The 19,060-nt window shown below is 40.9% G+C and overlaps 1 protein-coding gene and 1 long non-coding RNA gene across 6 annotated transcripts; one reads left to right on the top strand and one right to left on the bottom strand.

Annotated features, from left to right (window-relative positions):
* Positions 1-4,159: 4,159 nt before the first annotated feature.
* On the top strand, positions 4,160-10,956 carry LOC120913929. The gene is made up of 5 exons (XM_040324287.1): positions 4,160-4,546; positions 4,779-4,948; positions 5,083-5,151; positions 6,736-6,795; positions 10,288-10,956. Exons 1-5 carry the CDS (start codon positions 4,305-4,307, stop codon positions 10,662-10,664), a joined length of 918 nt encoding a protein of 305 aa, XP_040180221.1. The 5' UTR covers positions 4,160-4,304; the 3' UTR covers positions 10,665-10,956.
* On the bottom strand, positions 4,618-13,815 carry LOC120913930. 5 transcript variants are annotated; one of them, XR_005743595.1, is made up of 7 exons: positions 13,486-13,815; positions 13,289-13,396; positions 12,737-12,894; positions 9,829-9,951; positions 9,307-9,378; positions 6,702-6,808; positions 4,618-4,942 (listed from the first exon to the last, which is right to left on the bottom strand). It is a non-coding gene; the product is annotated as an uncharacterized LOC120913930 (long non-coding RNA). The 5 variants fall into 5 exon arrangements; XR_005743593.1 differs by having other exon boundaries at positions 13,289-13,815; XR_005743594.1 differs by lacking the exon at positions 9,307-9,378 and having other exon boundaries at positions 13,289-13,815.
* Between the last annotated feature and the right edge of the window lie 5,245 nt (positions 13,816-19,060).

Genomic DNA, 19,060 nt, shown 5'->3' with positions numbered 1-19,060 from the left:
ACAGAGCGAGAACTGGGAGCTGTGTGTGTAAACACACAGCTCCCGGTCCTGTCAGGGGGGGAAATTACCTATCGTCTGTTCATACAATGTATGAACAGCGATTTGTAATTTCTCCAAGTCAGTCCCACCCCCCCCCTTCAGTTAGAACACACCCAGGGAACATGATTAACCCCTTCCTCGCCCCCTAGTGTTAACCCCTTTACTGCCAGTGGCATTTTTATAGTAATCAATGCATTTGTATAGCACTGATCGCTATAAAAATGTCAATGGTCCCAAAAATGTGTCAAAAGTGTCCGCCATGTCGCAGTACCGATCGCCGCCATTACAAGTAAAAATAAAGATATTAATAAAAATGCCATAAAACTATCTCCTATTTTGTAAACGCTAAAACTTTTGCGCAAACCAATCAATAAACGCTTATTGGGATTTTTTTTTTTTTTTTTACGAAAAATAGGTAGAATACGTATCGGCCTAAACTGAGGAAAATTTTTTTTTTTATATATTTTTGGGGGATATTTATTAAAGCAAAAAGTAAAAAATATTTTTTTTTTTGTCAAAATTGTCGCTCTATTTTTGTTTATAGCACAAAAACTAAACCTCAGAGGTGATCAAATACCACCAAAAGAAAGCTCTATTTGTGGGGGAAAAAAAGATGCCAATTTTGTTTGGGAGCCACATTGCACGACCGCACAATTGTCAGTTAAAGCGACGCAGTGCCGAATCGCAAAAAGTGGCTTGGTCCTTGACCAGCAATATGGTCCAGGGCTGAAGTGGTTAAGACGGCACTCATTCACTTCAATGGGATTTCTCATGTCGTGCGACTTGGGGCGACACAAGTCGGATCCCAAGTCGCTGTAGTGTGAACCGCCAGTAAAGTGACTTATTTGTTTTGAATGAGCTCTAAAAACAAAAACACACCTGACACCGGAACTATTGCACACTGCCATGCATAGAGTATGCACATCCACATGTGGTGCACTATACAACTGCATATGTGCGTTTTGCATAATGCATGTATGCTGCCATGGATTGGGTCCAGGAAAGAAAGATTATGAGGTAAGTATATTTTTTTTCAGTTTTAGGCTGGGGGGGGGGGGGGGAGATCTGATTGGTTACCATTTGGAAGATGGAGCCTTCTGTTGTCAGTCTTCTAATTAAAGTTGTATTAAACACAGAGCGAACATTTTATTATATTGCAGTTTACCAATTTTTAGATGTAATGGCTGCATTTGTTTTTTCTTTTTATTCTTTCGTTCTTTTTTACCTGGTGATCCTGCCAGTAAGTCTGATGTTCAACAAAACCTGCTGTCCTGCAGATTTAGCAATATGAGGGTTGAGACAAACCATTTACCACTAACAGTGATGCTTACAATGATCTTTATGCAAAGAAAACCGTTTGTTAACTGCTAATAAAGCTGCAGCTGGAGATTTGCTTGTTTGTCGGTGTATACAGGGATCTGCTAGTACATCTAATGCCCCCCCACACCCCTCCAGGATTGACAATGGTGTACCCTGTGAATAAATGCAGCCACCACATCTAAAGATTAGTAAGCTGCAATATATTATAATTTTGGATTTAATGCTGCTTTTAATCATCAAAAAGTTGCGGGTGTTGAACAGCATTGTATTGGCTGCCTGTGGTTCATAAATCTGCCTCGTCTTCCAATGTACTCAAAACAAAGGGATTGATGTGTGGTGTGTTGTCCATGGCAACCAATAGGGCTGGAAAATAAATTGACTTGATTTTAAAATCGATTTGGTAGGTCAAATCGATTCATATTTAAAAAAAAAAAAAAAATCGATTTGTTCGATTTTTATTTTATTTTTTTCCCAGGATCGGCAATGACACCGCTGCGAGCAGGAGTTTTTAGGCGAGGCCGCGGCTTCAGTCTAGTCAGCGAGGCCAGACGCCGCGGACTAGGCCGAAGCCGCGGCCTCGCCTAAAAACTCCTTCCCACAACTCCTCAAGACCGGTGCAATGCCCATAAAAAAAAATAAAAAATTTGAATCGTAAATCAAGTTTTTTATTTAAAAAAATCGCAGATTTTTTTAGGGGAAAAAGTCGCCCAGATTTAAAGCTGAGTCATGTGACTTTTTAGCATGGCCAAAGAATGTAGGGAATGATCTGGCTCTCTCTGTCAACATTGACTATTTTTAATCCTCATGCTGCTAGCATTAGTAGATTATATTTTACTTGGTTTCGATGCCTAGGCAAATAATGTCATACAACCCAAGAGTCTTCAGGAGGTGAGGCATAGTTTTCTCCGCTAAGAACACAATCCTGCCTGCATGCTTGAGCTAAGGACAGATGGATTCCAAGAAATAATTGCTACAAGAATCCTCTGTTCTTACTCGAGATGGCCACCAGAAATGCTAGGGGTGATTTCTCAGCATAATAAAGCATAGCGACATGGATGGATAGGTGAGTTTGCTTTGAATATTAAAAATTTATGAAATTACACTTTTGGTTTGTGGTGCTCAGATGTAGTGTTATTCTGCTTTAACCACTTTGTGCGGTGATATCTGAATGATGGGTGCAGCTACAGGCATCATTCAGATATCACCGTCTTCAGCCGGCGATTCTGTGCAACATAAGAACGATCATAGCAGCGGTTCCACCGCTTGATTGTTCTTATAGGCGGCGAGAGGGGACACCCTCCCGTCGCCATCCGGTGCTTCTCCGGGCTCTCCCGTGCCATCGGGGGCCCGGAGAGCGAATCGGCCGGCGCTCGTTGGGAAAGCATAGAGATGACTGGTGACCAGATGGTCACCAGTCATTAGACATGTGCACAGCAAAAATTTTCGTTTATTTCTGTTTCGTTTCTGTTCGTTTATCGTGATTCGTAACGAGTCGTAATTTCGTAAGACGTTAGTTATCGTATTCGTACTCTTTAGTATTTTCGTAACACTCTTTTTTCCGTTTCCGTTTTTTTTTGTTAGTTTATTTTTCGTTGAATCGAGATTCGTATTTTCGTTATGTTTTGTATTCTGCTTCGTTCGTATTTTTTGAATGAATTTATTTGTTTATTCGTTTTTACGTTGGTATATTTTTCGTTTTTTTTAGATTCGTATTTACATTATATTTACCATCGTGCCGCATTCGTATTTTCGTAGGAAATAGATCTTCGTTGTTTTATCATCATTCGTATTTTCGTGTCTTGTTTCATTCGATTGTAAAAACGTGCTTTAGTAGATCTTAGTGCATTCGTAATTCAGTTAAAATACATTTTACGTTGATTCAACACACTACTCATTGTAATTTTGTAAATCTAACTTGGCTGCGATAGACTACTTGACGGTCTTACTGATACTGACTGATTATTACTTTCGTAAGATTGTTTGAGTAAATTTGTAATCGGGCCTTAATTCGTTATTTTACGCAATGTGTCAGAATTGCTCCGCTAACGCTGCTAATGTGTGTTGTAAATCATTCGTACTTTCGTAAGTACATCGCAGCAAATCTTAACCATTCGAAAATGTCATACTTTACTTTCGTTTTCGATGCGCGGCTTATAGCCTCCGCCCCTGGACTCCATTTTGAGACGGTGTATGAGTGCGTGGTTTGGCGAGGGAGGAACAGAGAGCAGGGCAGAGGTGGGCTTGTCGAATTTCGACTTGTTTTTGTGTGGTGGTTTCACTGGTTTGCTATCTTTTGGGCAATTAAAATCATGTATAGGAGTGAGAATGGACATGTGAGTGTTGAGACTGAGAGTGAGAATGTTGGTGTTAGTCAGTGTGTTGATGTGAGACTTGTTGGTGTGACTGAGAGTGAAGTGGAGGAGAGGTGTGGAGCAGATGAGATGAGTGTGGTGGAGGAGAGGCATGGAGGGGAGAAGAGGCATGGAGGGAAGAGGAGGCGTGGAGGGGAAGAGAGGAGTGGAGTGGAGGACAGGTGTGGAGGAGAGGAGAGGAGTAGAGTCGAGGAGAGGCATGGAGGGGAGAGTAGGCATGGAGGGAAGAGGAGGCATGGAGAGAAGAGGAGGCATGGAGAGAAGAGGAGGCATGGAGGGGAAGAGAGGAGTGGCGTGGAGGAGAGTAGTGGAGTGGAGGAGAGGAGCGTAGTGGAGGAAAGGCGTGGAGGAGAGAGGAGGCGTGAAAGGGAGGAGAGGAGGGTAGTGGAGGAAAGGCGTGGAGGAGAGAAGAGGCGTGAAAGGGAGGAGAGGAGGGTAGTGGAGGAAAGGCATGGAGGGGAGAGGAGGCGGGGAGGGGAGGATTGGTGTGGAGTGAAGCCGAGGCATGGAAGGGAATGTGGAGGTGTAGTGGAGCGGGAGCATGGCAAAGAAAGGAGACATGTGGCCCCTCCTATGTCAGATAGTGCGGACTCAGATGTGCAGCAGAACAAGCGAACCAAGAGACAGAAATCAAGGGGACCCATATATACCAAAGAGGAGAATGCTGCATTGGTTGCTGCAGTATCAAAAGAAAAAGTGACACTCTTCTGCCAATCCGTGCCAGCATCTGAGAAGTCAGCAGCCTGGGAACGAGTCCGGGACTCCGTGAATGCGGTCTCCAAGTTTCACAGGCCCACCAATGGCGTCAGACACAGGTAATTAATATTAAAATATTCTTTCACTCTTGTGTAAAAAATACACAGTTTTGTAGTCAATAACAAAAAAGTAACAGTTCAACGTAACCAAAAAATTTATTTGTCACAGCCACATGCTGAACAGTATACATATAACCATCACAATGTGAAAAGAAATGTGGTTTTCAAAAAACATTAATCTAAGTATTTGTTTTTTTATTAATGTAATTGTAATGTTTATGTACATTTGCAGGTTCTATGATTGTCGGGCAACGGTTACAAAGAAGATGCAGAGGCTTCGACTAGGACAAAACCGAGGAAAGCCTATCAAGTTGCGAGAGTGGGAGGCGGAGCTAAGAGATGTCCTTCTGGCAGAGGATGTCCCTGGATTCAGCAGCAGGGGTCAAAATCATAGAGCTGGTGGTGAGGAAAATTAAATATATCATTATAATTTATATATATTGCAGTTATAATATATTTGTAAAGCTATCTTATTGTTTATGATGACTACACATGTATGACTTTTATTTTTATTTTTTTACATTCATGTTTTCCAGATCAAGAAACATCATCCTTGGAAGGATCAGCTCCAACTCCAAGTACATCCTATCAACAACATTCTGGTGGTGAGTACCCAACACAAAGGATATCTAATGAACTGCTATTTACTACTTGGACCAAGTCACTGTGCCATGCAGACCGTCACAGTTGAGACAATTAGGTGCCGTTTCTGTCTCCCTGGCTACTCAGCTTTCACTATCACAGTCGAGAGCAGAAGGCTCGTTATGCACAGTGAGCCGAAAAAATAGCAATGCAAAATAGTGGGCAGCAATAGAGCAGCTGAAGAGAACTTTTTAAAATTAACCAGCAGGTGATTGGTTGGTTGCTATGCGGCCCTAACAAACAACATTATGCTGGATAACTTCAGCAACTTCTGCTCCACCCACTATAGTATTTATTGTGTCTACGGTTCTGTGTGCCCAAGCAAGGTAGCAAGGTCAGAGCTGTGGATGCTGAATTGTGACGGGGGCAGAGCTGCGTGGGGCTGTTAGGTGAAGGTGGGTCAAGTTGCAGGGTGGGACAGAGAACACAGCTGTTCACATGTGCTGTGAAGGTGGGTGAAATTTACCACTGTGAAGGGGGTTCAGATCAGAACATAATTGTGAAGGGGAAACTGTCATGTGAAGGTTCTGATCAGGTTCTGAAGGTTCTGAAGGTTACATCAGCTTCTGAGGAAGCTGATGTAAGAAATGTGATTTTTAAATCAAAAGGTGGGTATAGTAGTAGTATGTATGCACCCTTCCAAATTCAAACTTGCCTGCTTTCATTTTGTGACTAGATTTTGAGGGATGCCGAGAAAGGGGTGAGAGCTCCGCCAACAGCATAGTTTGAAAGGGAGTCCTTCTCTCATCGATCACAGGGGGGGAAGAGAGAGGAGAACACATCGATAACAGCTTTGATTTGACATTGCCGTGTTCCCCGCCGCTTGCTGCCACATACATCCCCTCCTCCGGGACTTTTATCCTGTCCAATCCCAGGACGGGCGATCTGTAAATTAAAGTTTCCTGGCCATGGGGCAGGGCTGTTTAGTAGCGGGAAAACATCAATTGAAATGAAAGCGTTTATCGCTCTTTACCTGCAGCACATGTAGGCTGCATGGTGGGCACAGGGTGCATTGGTGGGCACAGGCTACATAGGTGGGCACAGGCAGGCTTCATTGGTGGTTTTGGATAAAGTTGGTGTTAATATTTTTTTTTAATATTTTATTCTGCATAAAACAATTTTGTGTCATTTAATGAGATAATTTATGAGGGCGTGTTTAGGGGTTGAATTAGGGGTGGGGCAAGCTAAGGGTTGGGTGTGGCAACTAACTGTTGGCTAGTAACCCTTGAGGCCTGGCTAGTAGCTAATTTAGCCCTGGTACTATGTATATGGGGGTTGTAGTAAATGATATGTAGATACTTGATAGCATATTTTACATATATTTTGTTAATCTTAAAAATTGCCAGAAATGTAACATCTGTTTTAACACATCAGCAACTTCTGATTATATTTTACATTTCCTCAGTCCATTTTTGGTTGAATATTTGATTTCATAGTAGAAAATATTGTAGTTATACGACATATCTCAGGCAAAAATTGTAAATACAGCTGTTGACTTTTTCATGAACATTACCTTGACTCTTCACTCTTTCTTCCGTCTTTAACAGAAAGCTGCATTCAAGACCCTCCAGCATCGGCTTCTGGCAGGACCATTGCTCCTCCTCAGGGTAAGTGCATGATCTGGGAAGAAACAGGACACAGCACTAACTCCATTATCATCATGTACCCTATTTACACATAGGCATTTTCATGTAATACACCTAAAAGTTCAATTTAAAAATTCGTACAAAAATGACACCTCATACCTTTAGAACGTGACTGTGAAAGGGACACTGTGATTTGAAGGGGGATTGATATATCAAGGAGGACTGCGCAAACTGTGGAAATAAATGAGAGTGGCTGTGATGTCAGAGATTCATTCCTATCACAAAGATTTTTTGCTGAACTCCACCGTGTTGAAATTTTTTTTCTGCCTTTGGTTCTTTTAATGATTTTGAATTTAGTAGCCCTTATTGAAAGGTGTTCAACAGCTCTTTTGCGCTTTTTTTTTAAACTACCGTTAAGCCTATAATATCTATACATAATATCTCTATAACCTGTATGGTTTAGAAGATATTCGCCCTGCAAACCTAGCACGGCACACTAAATTACTTACAAGGTTATTAGCTCATAATGAGCTAGTATGCTGTGCATACTAGCTCATTATGCCTTTGCTTTACAGGTATTTTTTTATCTTTTAGTGGGTATAAAAGCGCTACAAAGGTTTTTGCAGTAGGATATCAAAAATACTACGATAATAAATTTAGAAGACATATGCCCTTTTTACCTGCAACCTACTGGGACCCTTTAAGAACTTTATCTTCAACATTATCTTCACTCTTTCTTCCGTCTTTAACAGAAAGCTGCATTCAAGACCCTCCAGCATCGGCTTCTGGCAGGACCATTGCTCCTCCTCAGGGTAAGTGCATGATCTGGGAAGAAACAGGACACAGCACTAACTCCATTATCATCATGTACCCTATTTACACATAGGCATTTTCATGTAATACACCTAAAAGTTCAATTTAAAAATTCGTACAAAAATGACACCTCATACCTTTAGAACGTGACTGTGAAAGGGACACTGTGATTTGAAGGGGGATTGATATATCAAGGAGGACTGCGCAAACTGTGGAAATAAATGAGAGTGGCTGTGATGTCAGAGATTCATTCCTATCACAAAGATTTTTTGCTGAACTCCACCGTGTTGAAATTTTTTTTCTGCCTTTGGTTCTTTTAATGATTTTGAATTTAGTAGCCCTTATTGAAAGGTGTTCAACAGCTCTTTTGCGCTTTTTTTTTAAACTACCGTTAAGCCTATAATATCTATACATAATATCTCTATAACCTGTATGGTTTAGAAGATATTCGCCCTGCAAACCTAGCACGGCACACTAAATTACTTACAAGGTTATTAGCTCATAATGAGCTAGTATGCTGTGCATACTAGCTCATTATGCCTTTGCTTTACAGGTATTTTTTTATCTTTTAGTGGGTATAAAAGCGCTACAAAGGTTTTTGCAGTAGGATATCAAAAATACTACGATAATAAATTTAGAAGACATATGCCCTTTTTACCTGCAACCTACTGGGACCCTTTAAGAACTTTATCTTCAACATTATCTTCACTCTTTCTTCCGTCTTTAACAGAAAGCTGCATTCAAGACCCTCCAGCATCGGCTTCTGGCAGGACCATTGCTCCTCCTCAGGGTAAGTGCATGATCTGGGAAGAAACAGGACACAGCACTAACTCCATTATCATCATGTACCCTATTTACACATAGGCATTTTCATGTAATACACCTAAAAGTTCAATTTAAAAATTCGTACAAAAATGACACCTCATACCTTTAGAACGTGACTGTGAAAGGGACACTGTGATTTGAAGGGGGATTGATATATCAAGGAGGACTGCGCAAACTGTGGAAATAAATGAGAGTGGCTGTGATGTCAGAGATTCATTCCTATCACAAAGATTTTTTGCTGAACTCCACCGTGTTGAAATTTTTTTTCTGCCTTTGGTTCTTTTAATGATTTTGAATTTAGTAGCCCTTATTGAAAGGTGTTCAACAGCTCTTTTGCGCTTTTTTTTTAAACTACCGTTAAGCCTATAATATCTATACATAATATCTCTATAACCTGTATGGTTTAGAAGATATTCGCCCTGCAAACCTAGCACGGCACACTAAATTACTTACAAGGTTATTAGCTCATAATGAGCTAGTATGCTGTGCATACTAGCTCATTATGCCTTTGCTTTACAGGTATTTTTTTATCTTTTAGTGGGTATAAAAGCGCTACAAAGGTTTTTGCAGTAGGATATCAAAAATACTACGATAATAAATTTAGAAGACATATGCCCTTTTTACCTGCAACCTACTGGGACCCTTTAAGAACTTTATCTTCAACATTATCTTCACTCTTTCTTCCGTCTTTAACAGAAAGCTGCATTCAAGACCCTCCAGCATCGGCTTCTGGCAGGACCATTGCTCCTCCTCAGGGTAAGTGCATGATCTGGGAAGAAACAGGACACAGCACTAACTCCATTATCATCATGTACCCTATTTACACATAGGCATTTTCATGTAATACACCTAAAAGTTCAATTTAAAAATTCGTACAAAAATGACACCTCATACCTTTAGAACGTGACTGTGAAAGGGACACTGTGATTTGAAGGGGGATTGATATATCAAGGAGGACTGCGCAAACTGTGGAAATAAATGAGAGTGGCTGTGATGTCAGAGATTCATTCCTATCACAAAGATTTTTTGCTGAACTCCACCGTGTTGAAATTTTTTTTCTGCCTTTGGTTCTTTTAATGATTTTGAATTTAGTAGCCCTTATTGAAAGGTGTTCAACAGCTCTTTTGCGCTTTTTTTTTTAAACTACCGTTAAGCCTATAATATCTATACATAATATCTCTATAACCTGTATGGTTTAGAAGATATTCGCCCTGCAAACCTAGCACGGCACACTAAATTACTTACAAGGTTATTAGCTCATAATGAGCTAGTATGCTGTGCATACTAGCTCATTATGCCTTTGCTTTACAGGTATTTTTTTATCTTTTAGTGGGTATAAAAGCGCTACAAAGGTTTTTGCAGTAGGATATCAAAAATACTACGATAATAAATTTAGAAGACATATGCCCTTTTTACCTGCAACCTACTGGGACCCTTTAAGAACTTTATCTTCAACATTATCTTCACTCTTTCTTCCGTCTTTAACAGAAAGCTTTTCAGGAGTTAAATGTGCGTGTCATATGCTGATAAATATGTTATCTAATAAAGAAAAAAGATTTTCTGTTTAAGGCATTTTCTGTTTCTGCAATTTTTATATTGTATTTATTTACTTCTATAAAGGTTATTTTATTAAATAACCTTTTAAATTTTTTTAACTTTAGGATATAAATGCAATGTGTAGATTTACCTAAATAAGTTTAAATTGATTTTTTGTTTTCTCTCAATCATTAATACAACTTATCCCCCCTCCCCAACTCAATCTTTCATTTGCTCCATTATTCAATATTACTACTACATAAAAGTCTAATCTGAATAAATTCATTACTATGAACGCTTTCATCATTCATCAAACTTTGCCTATCTTATCTATTTCAGATCAGCAATACCACCCTGAGAGGAGAGTACAGTGCAGCCCGCACTCTCCTGTTCTTCTTTTGGAGAGGCTGGAGATTCAGCCAGAGATTACCCCTATCATTCCCCAGACTCCTGATTTCTCCCCCGGCCCAGAGGAGGAGCACAGAGGACAAGGTTCATTCATTCAGCCACCCCATGCCCTGATGCCACCTACTGCTGTACCGCCTTTCCCAACTGTGCAGGAGATCATTCTGAGGGAGCTTATAGAATTAAGGTGTGACAACCGAAAACTACAACGAAAGGTCAAAAGGCTTACCCGGCTTACCCATCAGTTGAGCAGGCAGCAAACTGAGAGTTTTGAAATAATTTTGGCCCGGGCAAGCCAACAACACAATTAGGCATTGGACAGAGTATATTTTGTTTACTTGAAGATATTTCCAGACACATTGCTCCAATGCCTGGGAGCTACGATGAACATATAACCAACAAAGACGTTTTGAAAAATGAAGGCTAGACCTTCCTCTGCCCATCTCATCGCAAATTATTATGCAGAATCGATCTTTTTACTGTTCCTTGATTTTGGTAGAAACGTTTTCTTATGCTGCCAAGTTACACCTACCCAGCATGTGTGTTTGTAATTTCTATGAAAATATTTTTTTTTTTGTGAATATAAAACTATTTTTGGTCTAATATTATTATTATTATTATTATTTATTTATATACATCATCACATTATCTGCTAAATTATTATGTATTCATTTCCCACACACAATAGTATTTTATTCCGAACTTCAAACTCTAAGGGCCAGATTCACAGAGTAGATACGACGGCGTATCTGCTGATTCGCCGTTGTATCTGTTGTTCTATCTATGCTATAGATAGCCATAAGATCCGACAGCTGTAATTGTTTTACACTGTCGGATCTTAAGATGCAATACCGCGGCCGCCGCTGGGGGGGAGTTTGCGTCGTAAACCAGCGCCGGGTATGCAAATTAGGAGTTACGGCGATCGACGGCGGTTTTTTCGCGTTACATAGTTACATAGTTACATAGTTAGTCAGGTTGAAAAAAGACACAAGTCCATCCAGTTCAACCACAAAAAATAAAAAAAACAAAAATAAAAAACACAGTAAAATCCTATACACCCAACTCCATTCCCACAGTTTCACGTCGCAAAGTTAGTCTTTTTTTTTTGGTGCCCTAACTTTAGTCAGCAAGCGTATTGCTGTCTAAAAGTATGGCCGTCGTTCCCGAGTTGAAATTTTAAAAATAACGTCGTTTGCGTAAGCCGTCCAGTAATACGGAATTACGCTACGCGCGTCGCCGTTCGAAAAAATTACGTCACGGCGCGCAATGCACGACGGGAGTTCGGAAACGGAGCATGCGCGGTAGGTCCGGCGCGGGAGCGCGCCTAATTTAAATGGCACACGCCCATTTAAATTGTCCCGCCTTGCGCCGGAGGCCGCCGGCGTAGGTTTGCATCGCAAGTGCAAGTACTTGCGATGAAAAATTGCGGCGGTGTAACGTAGATGATACGTTACGCCGCCGCTCTTCTATGTGAATCTGGCCCACACAGTCTACCTTAAACTATTCATTTATATTTTAATGTTTCCCCACTGTTAGTGGACACTGGACAGTAAAACAACACAGGAAGCAGGGGGGGGGGGGATACTAACAGCAGTGGGAGTGTGGATACTGGAATAAGATAGCCAGGGTGAAAAATTATAGACCGAGGGGCTAGGGAGGTAGCGGAGGACAATATAAGTAGACATTAGGGAAAAACATGTATCCCACTATCACATCTTGTAAAGACACGTGGAGGCATTTTGCAATTTTGTATCTTCAAATGGTATGCAGCAGAGCTGAGTTAGGCAGAGAATGTACCCGATCGGCAGGGATGGACTGGGACAAAAATTTGGCCCTGGACTTCATCCAGACTGGCCCACTTTGACAGGACAACTCCCGCAACCCCCCCCCCCCCGGCCACCCAAGCCCCCTCTCCCCCTTCACTAGCCCCTAGCCGTTCTACTTTATTAGGCAGTACCACTGGGGAAGCTAGACATTATTTCACCCGGGGCAAAGAATCAGTTTGGTGCCCCCCCCCTTATGGGACAAGATTAGGCAGAAGTGAGAAACTCCCAGGCCATAGCTGTTAAATCAGCTGTCCGTCCCCTCCCCCATGCTCCTCTGTCGTCCCCCCTTGCTCCTCTGGTCCTCCCTCTGCTTCTTTGTTCCCCCCCAGGTGAGCGCTGTGGGTAGGGAGAGACAGAGGAGCTGAGGGGGGCGGCGGTCTGCTGTCACTGAAGCCGGCCCACTGAGCCATCGGTCCACCGGGAAACTCCCTGTAGTCCCAATGGCCAGTCCATCCCTGCCGATCGGTAAACTAATGAGAAAATATCTGCTTTCGCTGCAATGGAATTTTAATCACTATTCCAAAAGATAATACAGTTCCCAGTCTCCCTGTTCTTACCTTGCATGGAGCTGAGCAGCATTCAGATCCCTGGTGGTCAGAATGGAATCAAAATACCAGGGCCAAGATAAAGCATGAGTTTAGATTTGTAGCTCTGGGAAGTGTGGAGGTGATACACTGACAATGGCATAGAAGAAATTATTTCGATGTCAAAAAACCTAAAATAAGTAACACAACTGTATTCCATATATACATCAAAATAACATTTTTGCACATTATGCATTCCATGACACACACCAATATACTTACTCACACCCACTTAAAATATACATATACACAGTGACACACACTGACCCATAAAGACGACACACACTTTAACTGACAGACACACTGGCCAATAAATGAAGTGCCTTGTAAACAAAGCCAGACTGACCCAGACACTTAATCACAGAAAAACACAGACATACTCACATTGACCCTTAAACACACAGACTAACCCCATACTCACTCACACACAATGACAAATAAATGTGATTTATTTAAAAAAAAAAGTCATACAAGTATATCATTATAACATCCTAAGTGGGGTTTACTCTTAGTCTTAATACTTACTATGAAGTGCTGAAAAAACCTCATGTGTTTTTCTATTTGCTTCCTCCTCATCCACATCCAGGTCCAATGTTAGGCATGCATGTGAGACATGACGTCAGTAAATTGCAACTGCAAAAAAAGAGAGAGGGATATAAATTAGAAGAAATAATTAATGGAATGATGGAAGGTGAGTAGGGGAAAATTGATAAGCCACTCACGTGTTTAAGGGTGCCACAGGCAACATACTTAACCAGGATTAAATCCATAGTGTGGTGAGATGTCTTCCAAACGTGAACTGTAATATTTCTTCTTTGAGGGCAGGTGGCAGCAGTCTGCACTGCAGCAAGAGCACAGTAGGAGGAGAGCCCCAGTGTTTGTGGGAGTATTGCGAGCCGTGGAATTGTGGAGTAGGTTTCTTTATGGAATGGTAGCTTTTTTTTTTTGTGGCTTAATTTCAGAGCCAAGGAGTCAAAACATTACTCCAAAAACGAATGAAAAATAAACAAACTAACCCCAGCTTGGGTTGATAAAATTCTTGCAAACGGTGGTAGTAGATATTGGATTTGTGAATGTAAACAAAAACTATTATTATTTATTAATTATTATTATTATTATTATTATTATTATTATTATTATTATTACCCTTATGCATAGATCTACTTCAATTCAAACGTTTGCAAGTTGTAAGATGTGATGGGAAATAATAAAATCAACAAAAACAAACATAGTGCATGTCAGGATTCAAAATAGATATATCAACAGAAATGAATAAATATATAGTACTTTTAGCTACCTGGAAGACTATATTAATGCTTACCTGTATGTAGGTGCTTGAAATACCTCCATTCATGGTTTAGGGGATAATTTAGAACGATCGTGCATTTTCTTAAGGTGGTCATGCCAGGACTGGCAGACCTGCGTGCATAGCATAGAAGCTGATTATGTAATACTCACCTGCGATCAAAGCCCCCGCTGCAGTGGCCGACACATCATCGGGCAGCAGCATGTAGGCCCGGAGTTACTTCGGGGTTTTGCGCTGTGATTGCCCAGAGACGCTAAACCTGCACGTTTAACAGCGGGATTACATGTCGCCAGCCGTTGTGTCGGCCACCGCAGCGAGGTTTTCGCCGATCAGTGGTATTACATAATGAGCTAGTATGCTATGCATACTAGCTCATTATGATATAGTATGCAGGTATTTGCCTTTGTCTTGCACGTATTTTATTTTTGTATTTTATTTAAAGTGGGCTTGCAACCACATTATTAAATATTTGTATTTCAAAAGCTAAAATCTCAAAGTTAGAGATTGAGAGCCTAACAAGCTAGGATCACCCTTACAGTATAAACTCTTTTTTCATGTTTACAACCTCTGAATTATTTGGGGGGGGGCCTGGGGTCAGGAAATTATAAAAAAAAATAGTAAATAAAATGTTGAGGTAATCAATGTTGCCCACCCAACAAAAAATAAATCTTTGAATTATATAGACTGTGGCTGATCACAGCTTCTCATGCTTGCTGTATCTACATTGTGATTGATACTTTATCGTATATTGTATTCATGTAACATTACTTTTGGTACATACAGTATATCATGACATGCACTATATTTGGTTTTGTTGTATTTATTTTTTGGCATCGCCATCTATACTTGGAACAGGTAAATTATTAACAATATCTTTATCGATTTGATAAACATAAGAACTTAAGAAGTAGTATAATTAGAATTATTCTGTTGTAAAGCTTAGTTCTGGGTAGCCCAGCTTTGGAAGATTGACTTTCAGAAATGCCATCTGCTCCATCAGCTGTGGGGCCAGCTGGGACCTCTGTGGGCACAGAATATTTCCTGTGATAGAAAATACACGCTCACTTTGCACAGAGGTCGGGGGGCAAGAAAGTAGCTCTTGTGCCACCACAGAAAGAGCAGGCCAAATACCCCTTTTCTCATCCCAATACTCTAATGGATCTGTAGTGGAGGCCAAATGGGGTTCAGACAAGTATAATTTAACATGATCTGACACAATGCTTCTTTTCATGGTGGGCATTTTTGTGGGTCCAACTAAAGTATGTAATGCCAAACTCCAAACGTCAGGTCTTCTAGTGGAATGCTCAGCAGTGGTTGTACTAATAACAGTAGGTGATGGTGGCACAATGTCACTATCAGGCTCCTCCTGATCTTCTTCCTCTTCACCCTCTGCCGGCCTAAACAATTTTCGGTGACTGTCAAAAACCCTCTGAATTAATAGATCCCTATAGGTGGTAAGGGAACTCTGAATTATTGCCATTTTTCCTTTAATGCGTGGATCGCACATAGAGGCAAGCATTAGCTCAGGGCATGCCTCTATGAGCTCGTTCATCCTTCTATTCAATTGTCCCCTCAGTCTCTTTATAATTGCAGCTACATCTTGAACTATGCCGCCAGGCAAGGGCTCGCTTTTGTTTAGAAAGCCATCCATCTTAGTGATAAGATAGATGTAGAGAGGGATTACTTGAGCCAGACTTGCATTCTCTAGGCTCAATTTTTCTGTTACATCTCGGAAGTGGCTAAGCACAGCCACCACCTGACTAATTATTTTCCACTCCTCCCTGCTTATTGGCCTTGCTACACCAATAACATGTTCATTTGACATGGCGTGTATTGGCTTTTGCTGTTCCATGATACGTTCGAGCATCTCCAAAGTGGAGTTCCAACGGGTGGCTACATCTACCTTCAAGCGGTGCTGTGGAACGCAAGCCTTACTCTGCTCAAGTCTGAGTATGTGACTGTCTTTCACACTACGATGAAAATGGGCTGCTATTTTTCTACAACTGTCTAAGATAGCAGACAATTTTGATGTTTCACTTTCATCGTCCAAAGCAGACTTCACAACGAGATGCAGGGCGTGTGCAGAGCAACGAATGCCAACAAATCTGCCATCTCGCACTGCCTTGAGCATGTTTGCTGCAGCATCAGTGACTATAAAGCCCATCTTTGCCCGTGTGCCTGACTCCTCCCCAAGCCACTGCGCCACCATTTTCTGAAGTGCACGTAAAATATTTACAGCAGTGTGCTGGTCGTCCATGACTTCAGCATGCAACAAGAATGTGCGTTGCCCATGCTCAGGAGGTTCTGCTGCCTTAGCACCTGTGCTTCTCATTCCTGCTTTTGGTTTGTTTGGTTGTGACTCCTTGGGCTGCCACCAGTGAGCCGTCAATGACAAAAAGGCATGTTGCCCACTGGGAGCGCTCCACAAGTCTGTAGTAAAATGGACAGACTGGCCAGCTGCTCTGCCCAGCTCCTCTTTCAGTAATCCAACACAGGAATTATATAAAGAGGGTACAATTTTCCTACTAAAGGTAGTACGGCAGGGGAGAACATAGTGAGGTGCAACCACCTTCATGAGGTTTTTAAATGTATGTCCTTCAACTATATTAAAGGGTGCTCCCCCAACTGCTATAAGTTCCCCTATCAGACGGGTGATTTTAAGGGACTGTTGACGAGACATACCCCTTGATTGGAAACTGGGAAATTGTTGCAGCGTGGGCTGCTGTAAAGGAATGGGGCGACATGTGTCAACTACACAAGAAGTCCCTTCATCTTCCTGCCCCTTGTTGAGCCTTTTGGGGTTAATGGCAGCAGTAGTGTTGCTGCTTCCTCTCTTTTTACTAGGTGGAGCTGCAACTCCACTTTCTTCTCTCAGCAGCACCGGTGTATGGTGTGCACGGAAATGGTAATTCATCCCGGCATTGGTTAAATGGGCTATGTCTCTCCCACGGCTCACTTCCCTGCCACATAATTTGCATTTCACCATGCGCCCGTCACCAACAGTAACAAAATGTTCCCATATTTTTGATCTGCGGTTCCCAGTGGCCGGTGAGGATTGTTTTACAATTGCCTCTGGCTGATGGGTATGTGCAGCTTCCGTGTCTTTGGAGGAATTTGGTGGACTAACAATGGTGGCAGTTGCACTACTTGGATATGAAAGACATTTAGGCAAAACAACTAAGCCTGAAGAGGTTTGTAATGGTGCAGGCAATTTTTTTTTTGAAGGTGAGGAGTCGGGAAATAACAGAGGGGACTCAGGGGCAGAGGAGTAAGGACTCATAGATATAATATCCTCATGAATTTGGTTTACAAGTTGTGCATTATCCTCTATATTAAAATCTAAATCAATTCCTTCAAGGTCAAGGCCTTCAAGGGTCAGACTCTCAGGTAATTCTACTTTAGCAGCATCCTGTTCTGCCAGGTGCCTACTTGGATTAGGATTAGATACTGAACTATGAGAATGAAAAAAGATGCTGCTATTATCTGTTTCCAATATATTGTGTGCTGTTTTTACATCTGGAGGCTGAGCAATTTGCTCCTCCTCAAGCTGTAAAATTTCAAGTTTTGGCTGCCTAAAATTATGGACACTAGCAACAACCTTTGCAGGAACTGCCCGTGACCGGCATGTCTTGTAAAAAACATCTGGGGTTACAGTTGGCCTATATTCAGAAGTTGTTGTTGCTGTGTCACACTCAACTTTTTCCTCTGTTGCTTTCCTCATGGTGAGAATGTGAGAATAAGTGGGAAAAGTACAAAAATTTTTTATATTAGAAATATTATTATTGTGTTTTTTTTCAGAAAAAAATACAAATGATAATGTATTCTGAAAAATAAAGGTATTGAGGACGGAGTATGATTGTTGATTTATCAGGCCTTACACAATTGGTCAGGATTAAAATGCAACAAAGCTCTACTAATCAACTTCTACCACCACCATTTATATCTTAGTAGAGTACTGGCTGCTGCCTGGGCTGGCCTAGTACTAGACTATAATGGCACTGGTGGCTATGCTAAAGTAAAAAAAATATATAGGCAAGATAATAAAACACAGTCCTACACTGTCTCACAAAAGGGGAAAAAATAACTGCAGAAAATATGAGAAAAAATGAATAGTAATCAGTGAGCACTGCATAATAAGTATAAATGTATAATTTCTAAGTGTCACCAATGAGTGAGTCACTGAGTCACAAATCCAACACCACACACACCCTGTCTAGAATGCAGTCTGACGTAGGAGAAAACTAAAATATGTCAGAGATATTTACAATTACAAATCTAGGAATGAGAATCTAGAGTATGCTTAAGAAGTTCTCTATAACAACTACAAATTAGCTCTAAGATCCACAAAACCGGTGCAACCTACCCAAAGACACCCTATCTGGACTCTGGATGGAATGAAATGCAGTCTAGCCTAGAAAAAGACACAAGGTCAAGGAGCCACTAGATAATGAGAAAGAAGCTCATTGGGGGAAGGAACAAACCTCTTCAGGGGAAGGGACAGGGCTTAGTGGCTATTGGTCAATGTCCAGAAGTATTTTAGGAGAAACGAAACTGAAATTACCTTATTTATTAAAATTCGTTGTTTTCATTTACGTTTTACGAAGATTCGTAAGTTATTTTTCGTTAGATTCGATTTTCGTATTTTATTCTTTGTTCGGCATTTTAGTTGTTTTCATTTCGTTATTCGACTATTAGTAATAGTAAGTTTGCATTTTCGTTTATTTTTTCGTAATTATGATTTTATGGGGGGTGTTCGGTGTTTTCGTTAATTCTGTGTTTTCGTTCATTTTTTCTTTCGTTGTTTCTGCTTTTTTACATTTAACAGTTTCGTATATTCGTTGTTTTCCATATTCGTTAACTAGGGAAATATCGTTATTCGTTATAATTTTAGCTAAGCCGTTCGTTCATTCGTTGGTTACCGAATCAACGAAAATAACGAAAAATAACGGAAAACGTATTCGTAACTTAAAAAACTGCACATGTCTACCAGT

This window comes from Rana temporaria, chromosome 9, assembly GCF_905171775.1.
Source record: "Rana temporaria chromosome 9, aRanTem1.1, whole genome shotgun sequence".
NCBI lineage: Eukaryota > Metazoa > Chordata > Amphibia > Anura > Ranidae > Rana > Rana temporaria.
Note: the sequence above shows the minus strand (reverse complement) of the source record. Positions and strands in the feature narration are given on the sequence as shown.

Coding starts and splice junctions, on each gene's coding strand:
- LOC120913929 (XM_040324287.1), top strand. CDS start 4,305: ATGTCAGATAGTGCGGACTCAGATGTGCAGCAGAACAAGCGAACCAAG. Junction 4,547..4,778: donor ACCAATGGCGTCAGACACAG/GTAATTAATATT, acceptor GTACATTTGCAG/GTTCTATGATTGTCGGGCAA. Junction 5,152..6,735: donor CTATCAACAACATTCTGGTG/GTGAGTACCCAA, acceptor CGTCTTTAACAG/AAAGCTGCATTCAAGACCCT.